We start from the raw sequence: 16,740 nt of genomic DNA on the forward strand, positions 1-16,740 counted from the left end.
AACAGGAAGTTCACAGATGCTTAGTGGCCTTTCACAACAGATATTCTTTCAGTCAATGTCGTTGTTCAAACACGCCAACTAAAGCCTTTCTTCAAAGCGTTTCCAAGCCCAAAACCTTTCAAATACGTCCAGGGGAACACAAATAAAAAGCAACATCTGGAATACATTGAGAGATGTAGTAGTATTTTAGACGTGGTCAGCGTAACACTGCTGGGAATTATCCCTCACGACACATAGGGAATCTATTCTAAACCTGAGCCTTTCCTCCCCTCCTGAAAGAGAGACACAAAATGGAGGGGATTATGTAGGTCTCTGAGCCTTGAATAATGGGGTCACTCATGACATTTACCAATTTAACACTGTCTCCCCATATCTGGGCTACAGTCATCATAGTGTGAAAGCCATCTCTGTCTGTGAGAGATATATGAGGTGCAGATAGCTAGGAGCTCAGGTTGCTTATTTTCAGCAACGTAATAAATCAAGATGCACCACACTTCCTTTCTCCTGACTCTGTCTGTCTATCTCTCTTTCTCCCTCTCTCATTTGTCGTTTATGCTCTCTCCATCTTCTTCTCTCCACAGACAGGGCGGGCGGGTGCTTTATCAGGGGGAGCTGGTCTCATATCCCGTCAATAAGCTGTTAATGGGCTCTGACAGGCAGATAATGGGGGCCAGTTGCAGAGGAGCTGCCTGGGAGATAAGGACAAGCCTAACCTTCCTCCACCACCTGCCTGAGAGAGAAGAGAGAGAACACAACCTGGGATGAGTATGAGGAGCGAGCCATAGGAGCAAATCCATCCCAGCAGGAGAGAGGGTGGGGTGGATTTGAGTTTGTGCAGCTTAATCCAAATGACTGGGGTTAAGGTGAGCCTATACGCTATGCATACGATTACAGAAAAGCCAAGCTAAGTTGATCAGAAAGCAAAACTGTATTATTGTAGGGGTGGCAAATGTTTGGGTTCTAATCCCTCAGATAGACAAGTGTTTGACACCTGCTGGCCCTGGTAATAACCAAAGCCATGTCTGGGAGGGCAGAGTCTTTGCTCAAATCTCAGGCTGCAATTTTGTTCTGCCTTATGAAGGGGTCGGGGAGCAGTGGATGTCTACATTAATGCAGGGGGTTAAGAGGTTAAAGGCTCAGTGGCTGGGGCTGTGTGTCTGGATGTTAACCTGAGCCTGTCTCCTCCTGAGACATTGTGACCTCACTCAGGGCCCTGTAACCATGGCAACACCTGACCCCGCCTCTCCCGAGACACAGTGACCTCACTCAGGGCACTGTAACCATGGAAACACCTGACCCCGCCTCTCCTGAGACACAGTGACCTCACTCAGGGCCCTGTAACCATAGAAGCACCCGGTAACTGTGGTAACAACCTGTAGGTAAGTGTCTCCTCTCTCTGTGTGTCAGGCAGGGAAGCTTCTTACTCAGCACCAAGCAATGATGCTGCTTTACAGGCACAGATCAGAGCTGTGGTGGTGGGTCATTCATCCTGTTCATCACAGCCCACTAAACACAAATATATTTGGCTCCAGGCCCCAGCAGCCCCCAGGCCCCGCTCAGCGCTCACCACGCAGAACTGCAATCTCGGCACGTTACGCGCATCAATGTTTAAGCGATCCCACAAGATAGCTTTTTTAGGACTTGTTCAAATAATCATGAGGTGCTTGATGGGTAATGCACTCTGTTTAAATGGCTAGGCTACAGTGCAGAGTGAGCGGGGAGAGAGAGGGAGGGGCCAGCAGCTCAGTGCAGTAGCCAACCTGCTAGTAGACTGACTGGGCATTATGTATGCATCGCAGCAGAAGCAATCTTTGTCGAGCCTGTCCTCGATTGTTTTTAAAAGGATACTTCACTGGCCACAATCAAATTAGCAAGAACATCACTGATACGGGGTAATAACCCGAAATTGAATTTCTGCGCGGGCCAAAGAGTCCCCTCTCTACAGAATCAATTGCTGTGAAGAGAAAAGGAGGACAGGGAGAGGGCATTCCTAGTTAGCAGACCTCAAAGGGTACACCAGAGATGCGGGCGTGAGCTATTTACACGCTTCAGGGCCTTGCCATAACGTCTGCCGCTCTCTGACTGCCACACTAGATGTGATCTATTCAATTATGCTAATTAATTCGAACTACCTCCCAGCTCTCGTCATTAAAACTGAATCCAGGTCAGCTTGCCATTTTTGCATTTGCATGACTACAATTTCCCTTTTAACATGGAGATGCTAAGAGCGGGCAGGTGGGCGCAAGCAGCAGCAAATGGCAGAGGCCTGGCAGGCTGGTGGCAGTGCTGACAGAACAGAGAGCATGACAACAAGCAATTAGCCAGACAGCATCCTGTTAATGCTTCTGCTTTACACTACTGGCTCTACTGCCTCTCAGCTGCTAATGCTGCTTATGGAGCCTGGATACTAGGTCTACTTACTGTAGTGGTGCTGCTGCTGGTGCTTGCCTGTTACCTCAGAACAACCCCACTGAGAGTACTGCTTCTAGTCTAGTGCAATTCAGGGTTATTAACGGCCTCCAACTCAATCATCAAGTTTGCAGATGACAGTGGTAGGCTTGATAACCAAAAATGACGAGACAGCCTACAGGTAGGAGGTGAGGACCCTCGGAGTCTGGCTCAGGAAAATAACCTCTCACTCAATGTCAGCAAAACAAAAGAGATGATCGTGGACTTCAGGAAACAGCAAAGGGAGCACCCCTCATCCACATCGACGGGACAGCAGTGGAGGTGGAAAGTTTTAAGTTCCTCTGTGTATATATCACCGACAAACTGAAATGGTCCATGCACACAGACAGTGTGGTGAAGAAGGCGCAACAGCGCCTCTTCAACCTCCTGAGGCTGCAAAAATGTGGCTGTCACCGAAAACCCTCACTAAGTTTTACAGGTGCCCAATTGAGAGCATCCTGTCGGACTGTTTCACCGCCTGGTACGGCAACTGCACCGCCCACAACCGCAGGGCTCTCCAAAAGGTGGTGCAGTCTGCGCAATGCATCACCGGGGGCAAACTACCTGCCTTCCAGGCCACCTACAACACCCGATGTCACAGGAAGGCCCAAGCCACTGCCTGTTCACCCTGCTTCCATCCAGAAGGCGAGGTCAGCACAGGTGCATCAAAGCTGGGACAGAGAGATTGAAAAACAGCTTCTATCTCCAGGCCATCAGATTGTTAAACACCCACCACTAGCACAGAGAGGCGGCTGCCTACCTACAGACTTGATATCATTGGCCACTTTAATAAATGGAACACTTGCCACTTTAAGTATGTTTACATATCTCGCATTACTGATCTCATATGTCTATACAGTATACTGTATCCTTCACTATCAATTCTATACTATCTATTGCATCTTAGCAGCTCTGTCACTGCTAGATATTACCTGTTAGACACTGCTGCACTGTCGGATCTAGAAGCATAAACATTTCGCTACACTCGCAATACCATCTGCTAACCATGTGTATGTGACCAATAGAATTTGATTTGATTTGCATTAAAAGTACACTAAGTATAGCAAACATTAGGGACACCTTGTTTCCCAAATCGTCGGGGCATTGACTCTACAAGGTGTCGAAAGTGCTCCACAGGGATGCTGGCCCATGTTGACTCCAATGCTTCCCACAGTTGTGTCAAGTTGGCTGGATGTCCTTTGGGTGGTGGACCATTCTTGATACACAGGAAACCCAGCAGAGTTGCAGTTCTTGACCCAAACCGGTGCGCCTGGCACCTACTACCATATCCCGTTCAAAGGCACTTACATTTTGTGTCTTGCCCATTCACCCTCTGAATGGCACACATACACAATCTATGTCTCAATTGTCTCAAGGCTTAAAAGTCCTTCTTTAATCAGTCTCCTCCCCTTCATCTACACTGATTGAAGTGGATTTAACAAGGGACATCAATAAGGGATCATAGCTTTCACCTGGTCAGTTTATGTCATGTATACTCAGTGTATATGTATACTGAAACAAAGAAACCTGTCACCGCCACATTAAGCAACAATTCCATTGGGGACGAGTCCCTCTGCAGAAGAACTGACAACAGCTGTGCTAAGCAACATTTTCTTATTTTACGCACCAAGACAATGTTACACACCAACAGCTTAGACGGGGACTCTACCTCTGTACTCAACTAGAGGTTGTCTTGGGAGAGTGCAGCGGCAATGTGGCAGCCTCAGAGTGTAATCCTGTGTGGAGATAGGGGTATTTAATGGTGCAGCACAGGAGTGACACTGATACGGTTATTTAATGGCGGAGTAGAGGAGAGACACTGTAGAAAACAAGTGGGATTAGCAAGGGCCTATAATCCTAATCAGAGACCTACTGGAGACAACAGGCCCAGAGGACCCCAGGTCTCACACACAGATACAGACACACACACACCAGCACATACACACATGCACACCCACTCACTATTTCCACATGACAGTCTGTCTCTATCGACAGACTTTCAAAGCACATGACTTAGTGTATGAACTAAAACATGCTGTACAGTGTTACCTAATACTGTAAATCCTTAATTCAACAGTAAATTCCAGTAAGTAAATAAAGGACAATCATGTGGTTTGTGAGGCAAAAACATTATTAACTACAACTTAAAGAGATGCACAGAATCTGTCCGAGACGCCGCCTTCCCTCCCTCCCAGTGAGAGGGCCCAGGCAGCCACCACAGCCAGTAATGAGCAGGCCAGAGACCCATTAAGCTGGAACAGTACTAGGCCCTAATGAAGCCCTGCTCCTAGCTCTCTCACTCTCAGAGTCTCTGTCTGACTGCTGACTCCAGCACACTGCCCTGAGCACTACAACAACCCTGCTGCCTAGTGCCCAGGCTACACCAACCACAACTCCCCCTTACTGGAACATGAGAGGCTGACTCCCCCACCACACTCTCTGACTCACTGGAGAAAAACTACACTCTTTGCAAGTCTCTTCTCAGGCAGGACCTCACCATACTAACTCCCCCAGGGCTCCATTCCAGCTCTGGCTAGAGAAGGACAAACCCAACCAATTTTCCTGTCCAAATCTAACTTTCCGTCTGTTAAGTCACAACGTTCCAAATGTTCCCATTCTGTAAGGTTTTCATTGTCTTTACTTTTTTGCACTGTTAAGGATATTCATTTGAGCTGTGGTTCTGTCTTCCTTGTCATTTATTTGAAGGGAATGACTAAAACCCCTGTTGGGCGTATTGTTTAGATGGCGGTGGAATTACACTTGGTGGTAGCTTTGATCTCTGGGTAATGGCGGGCTGGGGAGGGGGACAGGGGGACACCACCCACCGAGAGCTTGCACAGCAAGCAGAGTGGGCAGCAGGAGGGACAGCATGGTCTTCCTGGGGGTCTCGGTAGCGCGGGTCAGCCTCATCAGACACAGCACTGTGGAAACAAACACAGAGACATGATCTGATTCACTCTGGCCCAATTAATTTAAATATAACATTTCAGACAAGAAATCATCAAAAGAAAGACAGGGGAGTGCAAACAGCTACCGCCCATGTCAACTAAATCAAATGTCAACATTAAACCAGCTGTGGGAAATCCTGCAAGAGAGAGGGAAAGAGAGAGAGAGAAAGAGAAATAAAATAGAGAGAGGAGAGTGAGGGAGAGAGAGAGAGAAAGAGAGAGAGAGCTGGATTGTGACCTGTTGCCACAAGAAAAGTGCAACCATTGAAGAACAAACATCATTGTAAATACAACCCATATTTATGTTTATTTATTTTCTCTTTTGTACTTGAACTATTTGCACATAATATGACATTTGAAATGTGTTTATTCTTTTGAACTTTTGTGAGTGTAATGTTTACTGTTAATTTGTATTGTTTATTTCACTTTTGTTTATTATCTACTTCACTTGCTTTGGCAATGTTAACATATGTTTCCCATGCCAATAAAGCCCATCAATTGAAATGGAATTGATAGAGAGGAAGAGAGAGATAGGGAGAGAAATAGGGAAGAGAGAGAGAGTAAGAGAGCCGTACACAGTACTAGGCATTTCTTTCAGGTCATTAGAGCTGAGTGAAGGGAACTTCCATTCTGACAGGAAACAGCCGAGTTATTCGTCTAGTGGCTTCAGGACGCCCACCAGTGGGAAAACATTAGAACTCTACTGACTCCTACCACACAAAACTGTCTCCTGTCTTCCACCAGTCTATTGGTGGGAGACGGCAGAGACACTGTGTGTGTGTGTGTGTGTGTGTGTGTGTGTGTGTGTGTGTGTGTGTGTGTGTGTGTGTGTGTGTGTGTGTGTGTGTGTGTGTGTGTGTGTGTGTGTGTGTGTGTGTGTGTGTGTGTGTGTCAGGGTTTCCGTTAGCCAGTAATAGCTGGCTTTAGGCCTTAAAAAAAATAGAAAAGCCGAAAAATATATATTTTTTTATTTCATCAACTTTGAAATGCAAGAGAAAGGCTATCATATAATATTGCAGTTTAGGAGCTGGCAGACGTGTGCGTGCAAAGTTTCAGAATGATCCAGTGAAGCATTGCAATACTGGACAATATTTTGTATCAAGTCTGCCAAATGTGCCGAATTGGTCAATTGATGATATGGTAATACAACATTTAAGTTTACACACTCCCAGGAATGTCATACATGATGGATCATTAGCTTATACAGTTCACTAACTTTCACACATCTAGATGGCCGGGCAGAGTGGGTATATTTAGTATTTGCTATTTTATTAGGAACCCCATTAGCTGTTGCAAAAGCAGCAGCTACTCTTCCTGGAGCCAGAGACAGCAGGGGTTCAAACTGTAGAACCCAGTTCCTACATTTGAATATAAAACTTGATTTTGAAATGGACAGTGCAGTTAGATTAACTAGAATTTAAGCTTTCTGCCCATATAATTTTTGTTACTTACAACGTCATGCTAATCACATTAGCGCACGTTAGCTCAACCGTCCCGGTATAGGGACACTGATCCCGTAGTTAACATTAGATGGACGTCATATTCTATTTGTGTCTCCGATTCTCATAGGCCCATTATATGGACAACGTGACTTTTATTGATCTGTTTGTCAGTGTCAGCAGAGTAGGCTACCCTGTCATTTGTCGTATTAAAAAAGATTCTGCTAATGTCTCCAGTCATATCCTTTCAAGTGCATAAGAAATGCATAACATGTTTTTTTTTTCCATGCAATGAAATAAGAAACGTATCGGATATACCCTATAGCCCAAGGCTCTACGCTATACGCGCTCAGCCATGATTGACCGGTCTTTTTTGCAAACAGGGATTTCAATTATATTATTAGCCTAAATTATGACTATCCAATCTACTCATCACATTTCAAATATAGTAAGATATCTTATATAAGTTTGCAAATGCAATGATGCATGGAATGCTTTGATATAAAGGTGCAGTTTTATGGTGAAAATATGCTTCCCCAAACTTGAAACTCACACGCCGTCTATGCATAGGCTTGGGATTTGGCGGTTCGTAACTCGTGTTGTTGGCTGAGGAAAAGTACATGTGGACAGTAATTCTAACATCTTCAAAGTGTGCGGAAAGAAGGACACACGTCATTGCATCCTCGACTTGCATGTTCTGTTAATATTAAATTCCGTAATCTAACTGTGATTTCTGTCATTCTGAGCACCGGGAGTGGACGCCCTATTCAGGTTGGACGCCCTAATCAGGTTGCGCACCCAATGCACATGGGTCAGGTAAATGTCTCAAATGTCCAGTAAATTAAAATGCTGCAGGTCAAATGTCCGGGGCCACGTTTTCATAACGGAAACCCTGGATTGTGTGTGTGTGTGCACTAACAATGACCTGTACATAGACGGGAGGGGTGGACACTGACCAACTAGTGAAATACTCCTATAAAGCCCCTGAAAGTACATGCAATATCAAAAATGAAATACTAAAACTATCCAGTATACTATAATAGCACAGACCTCACAGACTGGACAATACTGATTATGATTAAAAGGATACTGTCTACATATAATTTAATTATGTGTATAGTTATTCTATTGCATATTGTGCCAGGTAAACAGAGATCTGTTTCCGCTCTGTTATTGAACTCCTCATTTCCCTTTGGCATACAGTATATCCTGTACTGTATTCTCCCTCAACACTCATGCCCTCTCCTGCCCGCTATTCTCCCTCCCTTCCTGAATCCTGACACAGCTAGCATACCCTGTTGACAACCCCCAGAGAGAGAGAGAGAGGCTGTAAGGGGAGAATAAGGACTATAAGGGGTAATGCCAACTGGGTTCAACATGACGGCATGGTATCAGGTGGCTTGTGGGTAGGCAGGCTACAACATAAGCAGATAGCACAAAAGTACACTAAGAGGTATGGTTAATGCAGTCTTCACCTATGGTGACCAGATTTGTCTGTCCACAAAGATGAAAAGTAGAAGCCTCTGACACTCACTTCGGTTTGTACTGCTATTAACAACGCTACTGAGATAGAACAAAACAAATCCCCACCAAATACTCAATCATAACCTATGTAAACATAGCCTACTTCTTACAGTTAGAGAGCTAAATGCATTTGTAATAAATGAATTACAAACAGTTTACAACTATCCAGGTTTGTGCATTGCCAAATGTTCCGATTCACATCAACACTGCTATGGTCATCAGCTTAATTCCTTGGCTTAGATGAAAACCTATGATGAAAGACTTTCCATGAAGTGTCCAGATGAGCTCAGCAGAAAGAAAGGATGTGGGTAGAAAGGTAACTTCCACACAAAGCTACTTCCATAATAGGACTGTTCCCTGGAGCCTGGCTGTCTGTCAGTCTATCTGTCTGTCTCCCTCTGGTCTGGACAGCTGTCCAGCAGGCAGCAGCGGCCAGCCCATAATTCATTTAGCACGCTAGGATTAGGGACTAGGGAGCTCACTATCTAGAAATATTTGTCCTGATCACTGGCTTCAAGTTATTCATGGCAAGGCTGATGCATTGTATGTGTCATAACATACACTCATGGCATGCATAGAAAACATTACGACAAACAGATGACATACCTAAGAGCTTTTCATAGTCACAAGTCAGATTTCCTGACACATGACTGGTACGCAGTGTGAAAGCCACTGTCTGTCGAGGCTGTCTGGCATTCCCATTTTTTGTATTGAATTACTCAACGTTATTTCCCGTCCCGCTGTCTACATTCTACACCAGGACTGGTAAATCCCCTTTTTCCTCACTCCCTGCGCTACCCAGCTTATTTTGGCCAGCTTAATGTCAGAGGTCAGGAAGGCAGGAATTATTTCAGTACACTAACGAGTGCAATAAATCTGTACTCTATCTTCACTCAGCAGATCCATTTACATTTGTTGTGGATTTATAGGTTGTGGTATCACGTACACAAATGGTATTACCTAAACTTAAGGTGTTTGCTGGAAAAGTCTGATATTGCTCATGCTTTTCCCTCCATTTTAAGTATCAAGTATTTCTCGTCTTTCCCCAACGTCGGTTATAATTTCCTCTCTAGCCAGCTTAGTATCAAAGACTATCGTATCCCTCCAGGATGCTGTACCTGCCAAGAAAGCCCAGCTGCTCTGCTCTGACAGTCATATGATAGACATCATCAGACCAGTGGTTCTGAAGCCCAGTCCTCTAACGCAGCATTGAACCACTGGTCTGATGATAACTCTAACCTCAAGGAGAAATACACTGCTCAAAAAAATAAAGGGAACACTTAAACAACACAATGTAACTCCAAGTCAATCACACTTCTGTGAAATCAAACTGTCCACTTAGGAAGCAACACTGATTGACAATAAATTGCACATGCTGTTGTGCAAATGGAATAGACAAAAGGTGGAAATTATAGGCAATTAGCAAGACACCCCCAATAAAGGAGTGATTCTGCAGGTGGTGACCACAGACCACTTCTCAGTTCCTATGCTTCCTGGCTGATGTTTTGGTCACTTTTGAATGCTGGCGGTGCTCTCACTCTAGTGGTAACATGAGACGGAGTCTACAACCCACACAAGTGGCTCAGGTAGTGCAGCTCATCCAGGATGGCACATCAATGCGAGCTGTGGCAAGAAGGTTTGCTGTGTCTGTCAGCGTAGTGTCCAGAGCATGGAGGCGCTACCAGGAGACAGGCCAGTACATCAGGAGACATGGAGGAGGCCGTAGGAGGGCAACAACCCAGCAGCAGGACCGCTACCTCCGCCTTTGTGCAAAGAGTAGCACTGCCAGAGCCCTGCAAAATGACCTCCAGCAGGCCACAAATGTGCATGTGTCTGCTCAAACGGTCAGAAACAGACTCCATGAGGGTGGTATGAGGGCCCGATGTCCACAGGTGGGGGTTGTGCTTACAGCCCAACACCGTGCAGGACGTTTGGCATTTGCCAGAGAACACCAATATTGGCAAATTCGCCACTGGCGCCCTGTGCTCTTCACAGATGAAAGCAGGTTCACATTGAGCACATGAGCACATGTGACAGACCTGACAGAGTCTGGAGACGCCGTGGAGAACGTTCTGCTGCCTGCAACATCCTCCAACATGACCGGTTTGGCGGTGGGTCAGTCATGGTGTGGGGTGGCATTTCTTTGTGGGGCCGTACAGCCCTCCATGTGCTCGCCAGAGGTAGCCTGACTGCCATTAGGTACCGAGATGAGATCCTCAGAGCCCTTGTGAGACCATATGCTGACACATGCACATTTGTGGCCTGCTGGAGGTCATTTTGCAGGGCTCTGGCAGTGCTACTCTTTGCACAAAGGCGGAGGTAGCGGTCCTGCTGCTGGGTTGTTGCCCTCCTACGGCCTCCTCCACGTCTCCTGATGTACTGGCCTGTCTCCTGGTAGCGCCTCCATGCTCTGGACACTACGCTGACAGACACAGCAAACCTTCTTGCCACAGCTCGCATTGATGTGCCATCCTGGATGAGCTGCACTACCTGAGCCACTTGTGTGGGTTGTAGACTCCGTCTCATGTTACCACTAGAGTGAGAGCACCGCCAGCATTCAAAAGTGACCAAAACATCAGCCAGGAAGCATAGGAACTGAGAAGTGGTCTGTGGTCACCACCTGCAGAATCACTCCTTTATTGGGGGTGTCTTGCTAATTGCCTATAATTTCCACCTTTTGTCTATTCCATTTGCACAACAGCATGTGCAATTTATTGTCAATCAGTGTTGCTTCCTAAGTGGACAGTTTGATTTCACAGAAGTGTGATTGACTTGGAGTTACATTGTGTTGTTTAAGTGTTCCCTTTATTTTTTTGAGCAGTGTATAAAGCAAAGCCTTATATAAAAGTTGAGACATTGAGATATGGGTAAAGAAATTATAATTGCATTGTAACCCTCTGTAAAACAACAATGACATTACATCGGCTTGGTGAATTAACTTTTATTTGATAAAACCGATTCTAAGTGGGGAAAAAGTGACAAAGTAAAAGTACAAATTGTTGCTACAGGGAAATGAATGATAGGGTAGGTACAGTATGTCATTGTTTGGGAGTCACTGAAAGTCCTAGACATCCAGGCAGATTGTGTCATTCTTGGTGGTGGTTACCTGTCATATTCTAGAACAGGGTTTCCCAAACCTTTTCACTCAGGCAGACCCCCCTTCCAGAATGGGGGAACACCCCTAGTTGATCTGGACATTTCTAACAAGTCATAAATAGCTCTCTCAGGTCTGCAATGACTGACATGATAAGAGGGACTGATGATGCACTACCCAATTTAGAAATTGCACCTTGTGCATTCTACTATTCGAAATTGCACCTTGTGCATTCTACTATTAAAACTATCAGGAGTAACTTGAAAAATGGACTAAGTTCATTAAACGCCCCACAGTTTAGGAACCTCTGTTCTAGAAGACCTTATCATACTTTATAATCACCCAGGTTGTTTGCCCTATGTTGCACTGGGCTTGAACATTTTCCCCCTCCCATCTCTGGGTAATGCTGCTATGTGTTCCAAGTTCCAACCACAACGATTCCAACAAATAGGAGACCACCCACTGGGCACAGATGTCAAAATCAAATCAAATGTTATTAGTCACATGCTCCGAATACAACAGGTATTCACCTTACAGTGAAATGCTTACTTACGAGCCCCCAACCAACAATGCAGTTTCAGATAAATACAGATAAGAATAAGAGATAAAAGTAACAAGTAATTATTATCAGTATTATCAAGGTGTTGTTAAAACGTGCTGGAAATTTTCAAAAAGTACTGATACCCACACTGAAATCATTTCACCAAGTTTTATATTGAAATCCAACAAACAACAAATAAAATTAGCAGCACTATGAACTTTTTGTGTGCATAAACACTAAAATAATAACATAAACATTAAAGATGGCACCATGTGGCCATGAGAGGTATAAGTTTCCCTAGTGCAGCTTTAAATGAACACAACCTTAAGTAAGCAAATCAAATAAACAAACAGCAAATAAAATTAGCAGCACTCACTTTGTAGTGAGGCACGGCAACCTCCATCAGCCTCAGAAAGCCAGGCCTCTAAACAATTTGAAATGCCATCATGTCCTTTGCAATGTAATATGAAAGGGCTGCAGTGAAGTCTTGAGCATTTTTTGATGTGGGTGCCTAAGCAGCCTGCTTTTTAAATGTTTGATCGAGTGTCTGTGTCACAACTGTAGATGAGGAGTGACCAGTAGCATCACTGGGTTTGCCTGCTGCACGCCCACTCTGTAAACAAGGGAATATAAAATGTATTATTATTATTAGTGTTGTTACATTATAATTCTAATTATTCACTTACACACACACACACACAGTCTATCTTCTGTGTTGCATTGAGTATATGCAATTACCCCATGCATAAATACAAATGAAGACAGTGATAATTGCAATGAGCCGAACAATTGACATAAATACAGGAGTCTTGTATAGAAGTTTATAGTGTTTCTCCTGTTGGAACACTTTTACAACCAAGTCGACGTCTGCCGGATTTTAATTTAACATAATATTTTGCTAGTGTGACTAAACTACATAACGTGTTATCGTGTGCAATGGGCGAAGAGTCTACAGACACACGACGCATACATCAGCATAATAACGTGTAGTGTTTTTACAAGAGTAGGTAACACTGAAAGCTTCAGTTTACATTATTAACAAGCTATTATCAAGTTAGACAGACAAACCATGACATTTTCCCCCATTCCGAAGTCCCCCCATCATGCATTGAGCTAAAAGTTAACTTACCTTGCATTCACTATAAAGTAGTGCGTGGTGGTCACGAAGCTGACTCAAGAGATTTTAAGTGTTGCCCCAGTGATTTGTTTTTGCATGTTCTGCAGACAGGGTGACCATCTTCAATTAAGTTTCCCTCAGCACTCTTGTAAAACCCAAAATACGACCCCACTTCCGATTTGGTCCTCTTAGAAGGCTGAAAAAAACCCAGAGCACTGTCAATGCCCTCTGCTGTGTTTTCACACAAAACAATTTTAAAAATTTGAAACGGTAATACTAATCGCTGGGAATTTTACTGCGGTTTATCGTGAAACCGGTAACCGTTTCATCCCTAGTAGGTAGAGTTATTAAAGTGACTATGCATAGATGACAACAGAGTAGCAGTGGTGTAAAGAGGGGGAGGGGGGGCAATGCAAATAGTCTGGGTAGCCATTCGACTAAATGTTCAGGAGTCTTATGGCTTGGGGGTAGAAGCTATTTAGAAGCCTCTTGGACATAGACTTGGCGCTCCGGTACCACTTGCCGTGCGGTAGCAGAGATAACAGTCTATGACTAGGGTGGCTGGAGGCTTTGACAATTTTTAGGGCCTTCCTCTGACACCGCCTGGTATAGAGGTCCTGGATGGTAGGAAGCTTGGCCCCAGTGATGTACTGGGCCATTCGCACTACCCTTTGTAGTGCCTTGCGGTCGGAGGCCGAGCAGTTGCCATACCAGGCAGTGATGCAACCAGTCAGGATGCTCTCGATGGTGCAGCTGTAGAACCTTTTGAGGATCTCAGGACCCATGCCAAATCTTTTTAGTTTCCTGAGGGGGAATAGGATTTGTCGTGCCCTCTTCACGACTGTCTTGGTATGTTTGGACCATGCTAGTTTGTTGTTGATGTGGACACAGAGGAACTTGAAGCTCTCAACCTGCTCCACTACAGCCCCGTCGATGAGAATGGGGGCGTGCTCGGTCCTCCTTTTCCTGTAGTCCACAATCATCTCCTTAGTCTTGGTTACGTTGAGGGATAGGTTGTTATTCTGGCACCACACGGCCAGGTCTCTGACCTCCCTATAGGCTGTCTCGTCGTTGTCTGTGATCAGGCCTACCACTGTTGTATCGTCTGCAAACTTAATGATGGTGTTGGAGTCGTGCCTGGCCATGCAGTCGTGGGTGAACAGGGAGTACAAGAGGGGACTGAGCACACACCCCTGTGGAGCTCCAGTGTTGAGGATCAGTGTGGCAGATGTGTTGCTACCTACACTCAGCACCTGGGGGCGGCCCGTCAGGAAGTCCAGGATCCAGTTGCAGAGGGAGGTGTTTAGTCCCAGGATCCTTAGCTTAGTGATGAGCTTTGAGGGTACTATGGTGTTGAACGCTGAGCTGTAGTCAATGAATAGCATTCTCACATAAGTGTTCCTTTTGTCCAGGTGGGAAAGTGCAGTGTGGAGTGCAATAGAGATTGCATCATCTGTGGATCTGTTTGGGCGGTATGCAAATTGGAGTGGGTCTAGGGTTTCTGGGATAATGGTGTTGATGTGAGCCATTACCAACCTTTCAAAGCACTTCATGTCTACGGACGTGAGTGCTACGGGTCTGTAGTCATTTAGGCAGGTTGCCTTTGTGTTCTTGGGCACAGGGACTATGGTGATCTGCTTGAAACATGTTGGTATTACAGACTCAATCAGGGACATGTTGAAAATGTCAGTGAAGACACCTGCCAGTTGGTCAGCACATGCCCGGAGCACACGTCCTGGTAATCCGTCTGGCCCCGCAGCCTTGTGTATGTTGACCTGTTTAAAGGTTTTACTCACGTCGGCTACGGAGAGCGCGATCACACAGTTGTACGGAACAGCTGATGCTCTCATGTATGCCTCAGTGTTGCTTGTCTCGAAGCGAGCATAGAAGTGATTTAGCTCGTCTGGTAGGCTCGTGTCACTGGGCAGCTCGCAGCTGTGCTTCCCTTTGTAGTCTGTAATAGTTTTCAAGCCCTGCCACATAAGATGAGCGTCGGAGCCGGTGTAGTATGATTCAATCTTAGCCCTGTATTGACACTTTGCCTGTTTGATGGTTCGTCGCAAGGCATAGCAGGATTTCTTGTAAGCTTCCGGGTTAGAGTCCCACACCTTGAAAGCGGCAGCTCTACCCTTTAGCTCAGTGTGAATGTTGCCTGTAATCCATGACTTCTGGTTGGGATATGTACGTACAGTCACTCGATGCACTTATTGATAAAGCCAGTGACTGATGTGGTGTACTCCTCAATGCCACCGGAAGAATCCCAGAACATGTTACAGTCTGTGATAGCAAAACAGTCCTGTAGTTTAGCATCTGCTTCATCTGACCACTTTTTTATAGACCGAGTCACTGGTGCTACCTGCTTCAATTTTTGCTTGTAAGCAGGAATCAGGAAGATAGAGCTGTGGTCGGACTTACCAAATGGAGGGCGAGGGAGAGCTTTGTACGCGTCTCTGTGTGTGGAGTACAGGTGATCTAGAATTTTCTTCCCTCTGGTTGCACATTTAACATGTTGATAGAAATTTGGTAGAACTGATTTAAGTTTCCCTGCATTAAAGTCTCCGGCCACTACGAGCGCCGCCTCTGGGTGAGTGGTTTTCTGTTTGCTTATTTCCTTATACAGCTGACTGAGTGCGGTCTTAGTGTCAGCATCTGTCTGTGGTGGTAAATAAACAGCCACGAAAAGTATAGCTGTAAACTCTCTAGGCAAGTAGTGTGGCCTGCAATTTATCACAATATACTCTACTTCAGGCGAGCAAAATCTAGAGACTTCCTTAGATTTTGTGCACCAGCTGTTGTTTACAAATATGCACAGACCGCCCCCCTCGTCTTACCGGAGTGTGCTGTTCTATCTTGCCGGTGCAGCGTGTATCCCGCTAGCTGAATATCCATGTCGTCATTCTGCCATGATTCCGTGAAACATATGAAATTATAGTTTTTGATGTCCCGTTGGTAGGATATTCGTGATTGTACCTCGTCTAATTTATTGTCCAATGATTGCACGTTGGTGAGTAGTATTTACGGTAACGGCAGCTTTCCCAGTCGCCTTCTCCGGGTCCTGACCAGGCATCCGGCTCTCTGTCCTCTGTACCTGCATCGCTTCCTCTTGCAAATAACGGGGATGTCGGTCCTGTGGTGTGTTTGGAGAATGTCTTGTGCGTCGTCTTTGTTGTAGAAAAAATCTTTGTCTAATCCGAGGTGAGTGATCGCTGTCCTGATATCCAGAAGCTCTTTTTTTGCCGTAAGATACGGTTGCAGAAACATTATGTACAAAATAAGTTACAAATTACGCGGGAAAAAAACACATAATAGCACAATTGGTTGGGCGCCCGTAAAACTGATGCCATTTCTTCCGGCGCCAGTTTCAAGCTTTACAGTCTATAATTAAGTTTGGAGCAGTGGGTGCTCCTCAGAGGAGGAAGGGGAGGTCCATCCTACTCAGTGAATTTCAGATAAATAAAAATAGTGAAACATTAAAAAGTTATTCTTTTTACATACAACTACACGAAATATATTCAAGTTATCAAATAACTGATGAAAAACACACTGTTTTGCAATGAAGGTCTACAATAGCCTCAACAGCACTCTCAGGCGTAGCACCATGGTGTAGCCGTAGGACAGCTATTTCCATC

General features: G+C 45.1%; 1 protein-coding gene across 2 annotated transcripts in view; it reads right to left on the bottom strand.

Moving 5' to 3' along the window:
* LOC120046551 (CD276 antigen-like) overlaps window positions 1–16,740 on the bottom strand; it is a 79,641-nt gene that overhangs the window by 61,415 nt on the left and 1,486 nt on the right. For both annotated transcript variants that reach the window (XM_038991900.1, XM_038991892.1), the window contains exon 2: window positions 5,274–5,369. In XM_038991900.1, the coding sequence (XP_038847828.1) occupies window positions 5,274–5,358 (85 nt within the window). In that variant the 5' untranslated portion in view covers window positions 5,359–5,369. The remainder of the gene's footprint in view (window positions 1–5,273; window positions 5,370–16,740) is intronic.

This window comes from Salvelinus namaycush, chromosome 1, assembly GCF_016432855.1.
Source record: "Salvelinus namaycush isolate Seneca chromosome 1, SaNama_1.0, whole genome shotgun sequence".
NCBI classification, from domain to species: domain Eukaryota; kingdom Metazoa; phylum Chordata; class Actinopteri; order Salmoniformes; family Salmonidae; genus Salvelinus; species Salvelinus namaycush.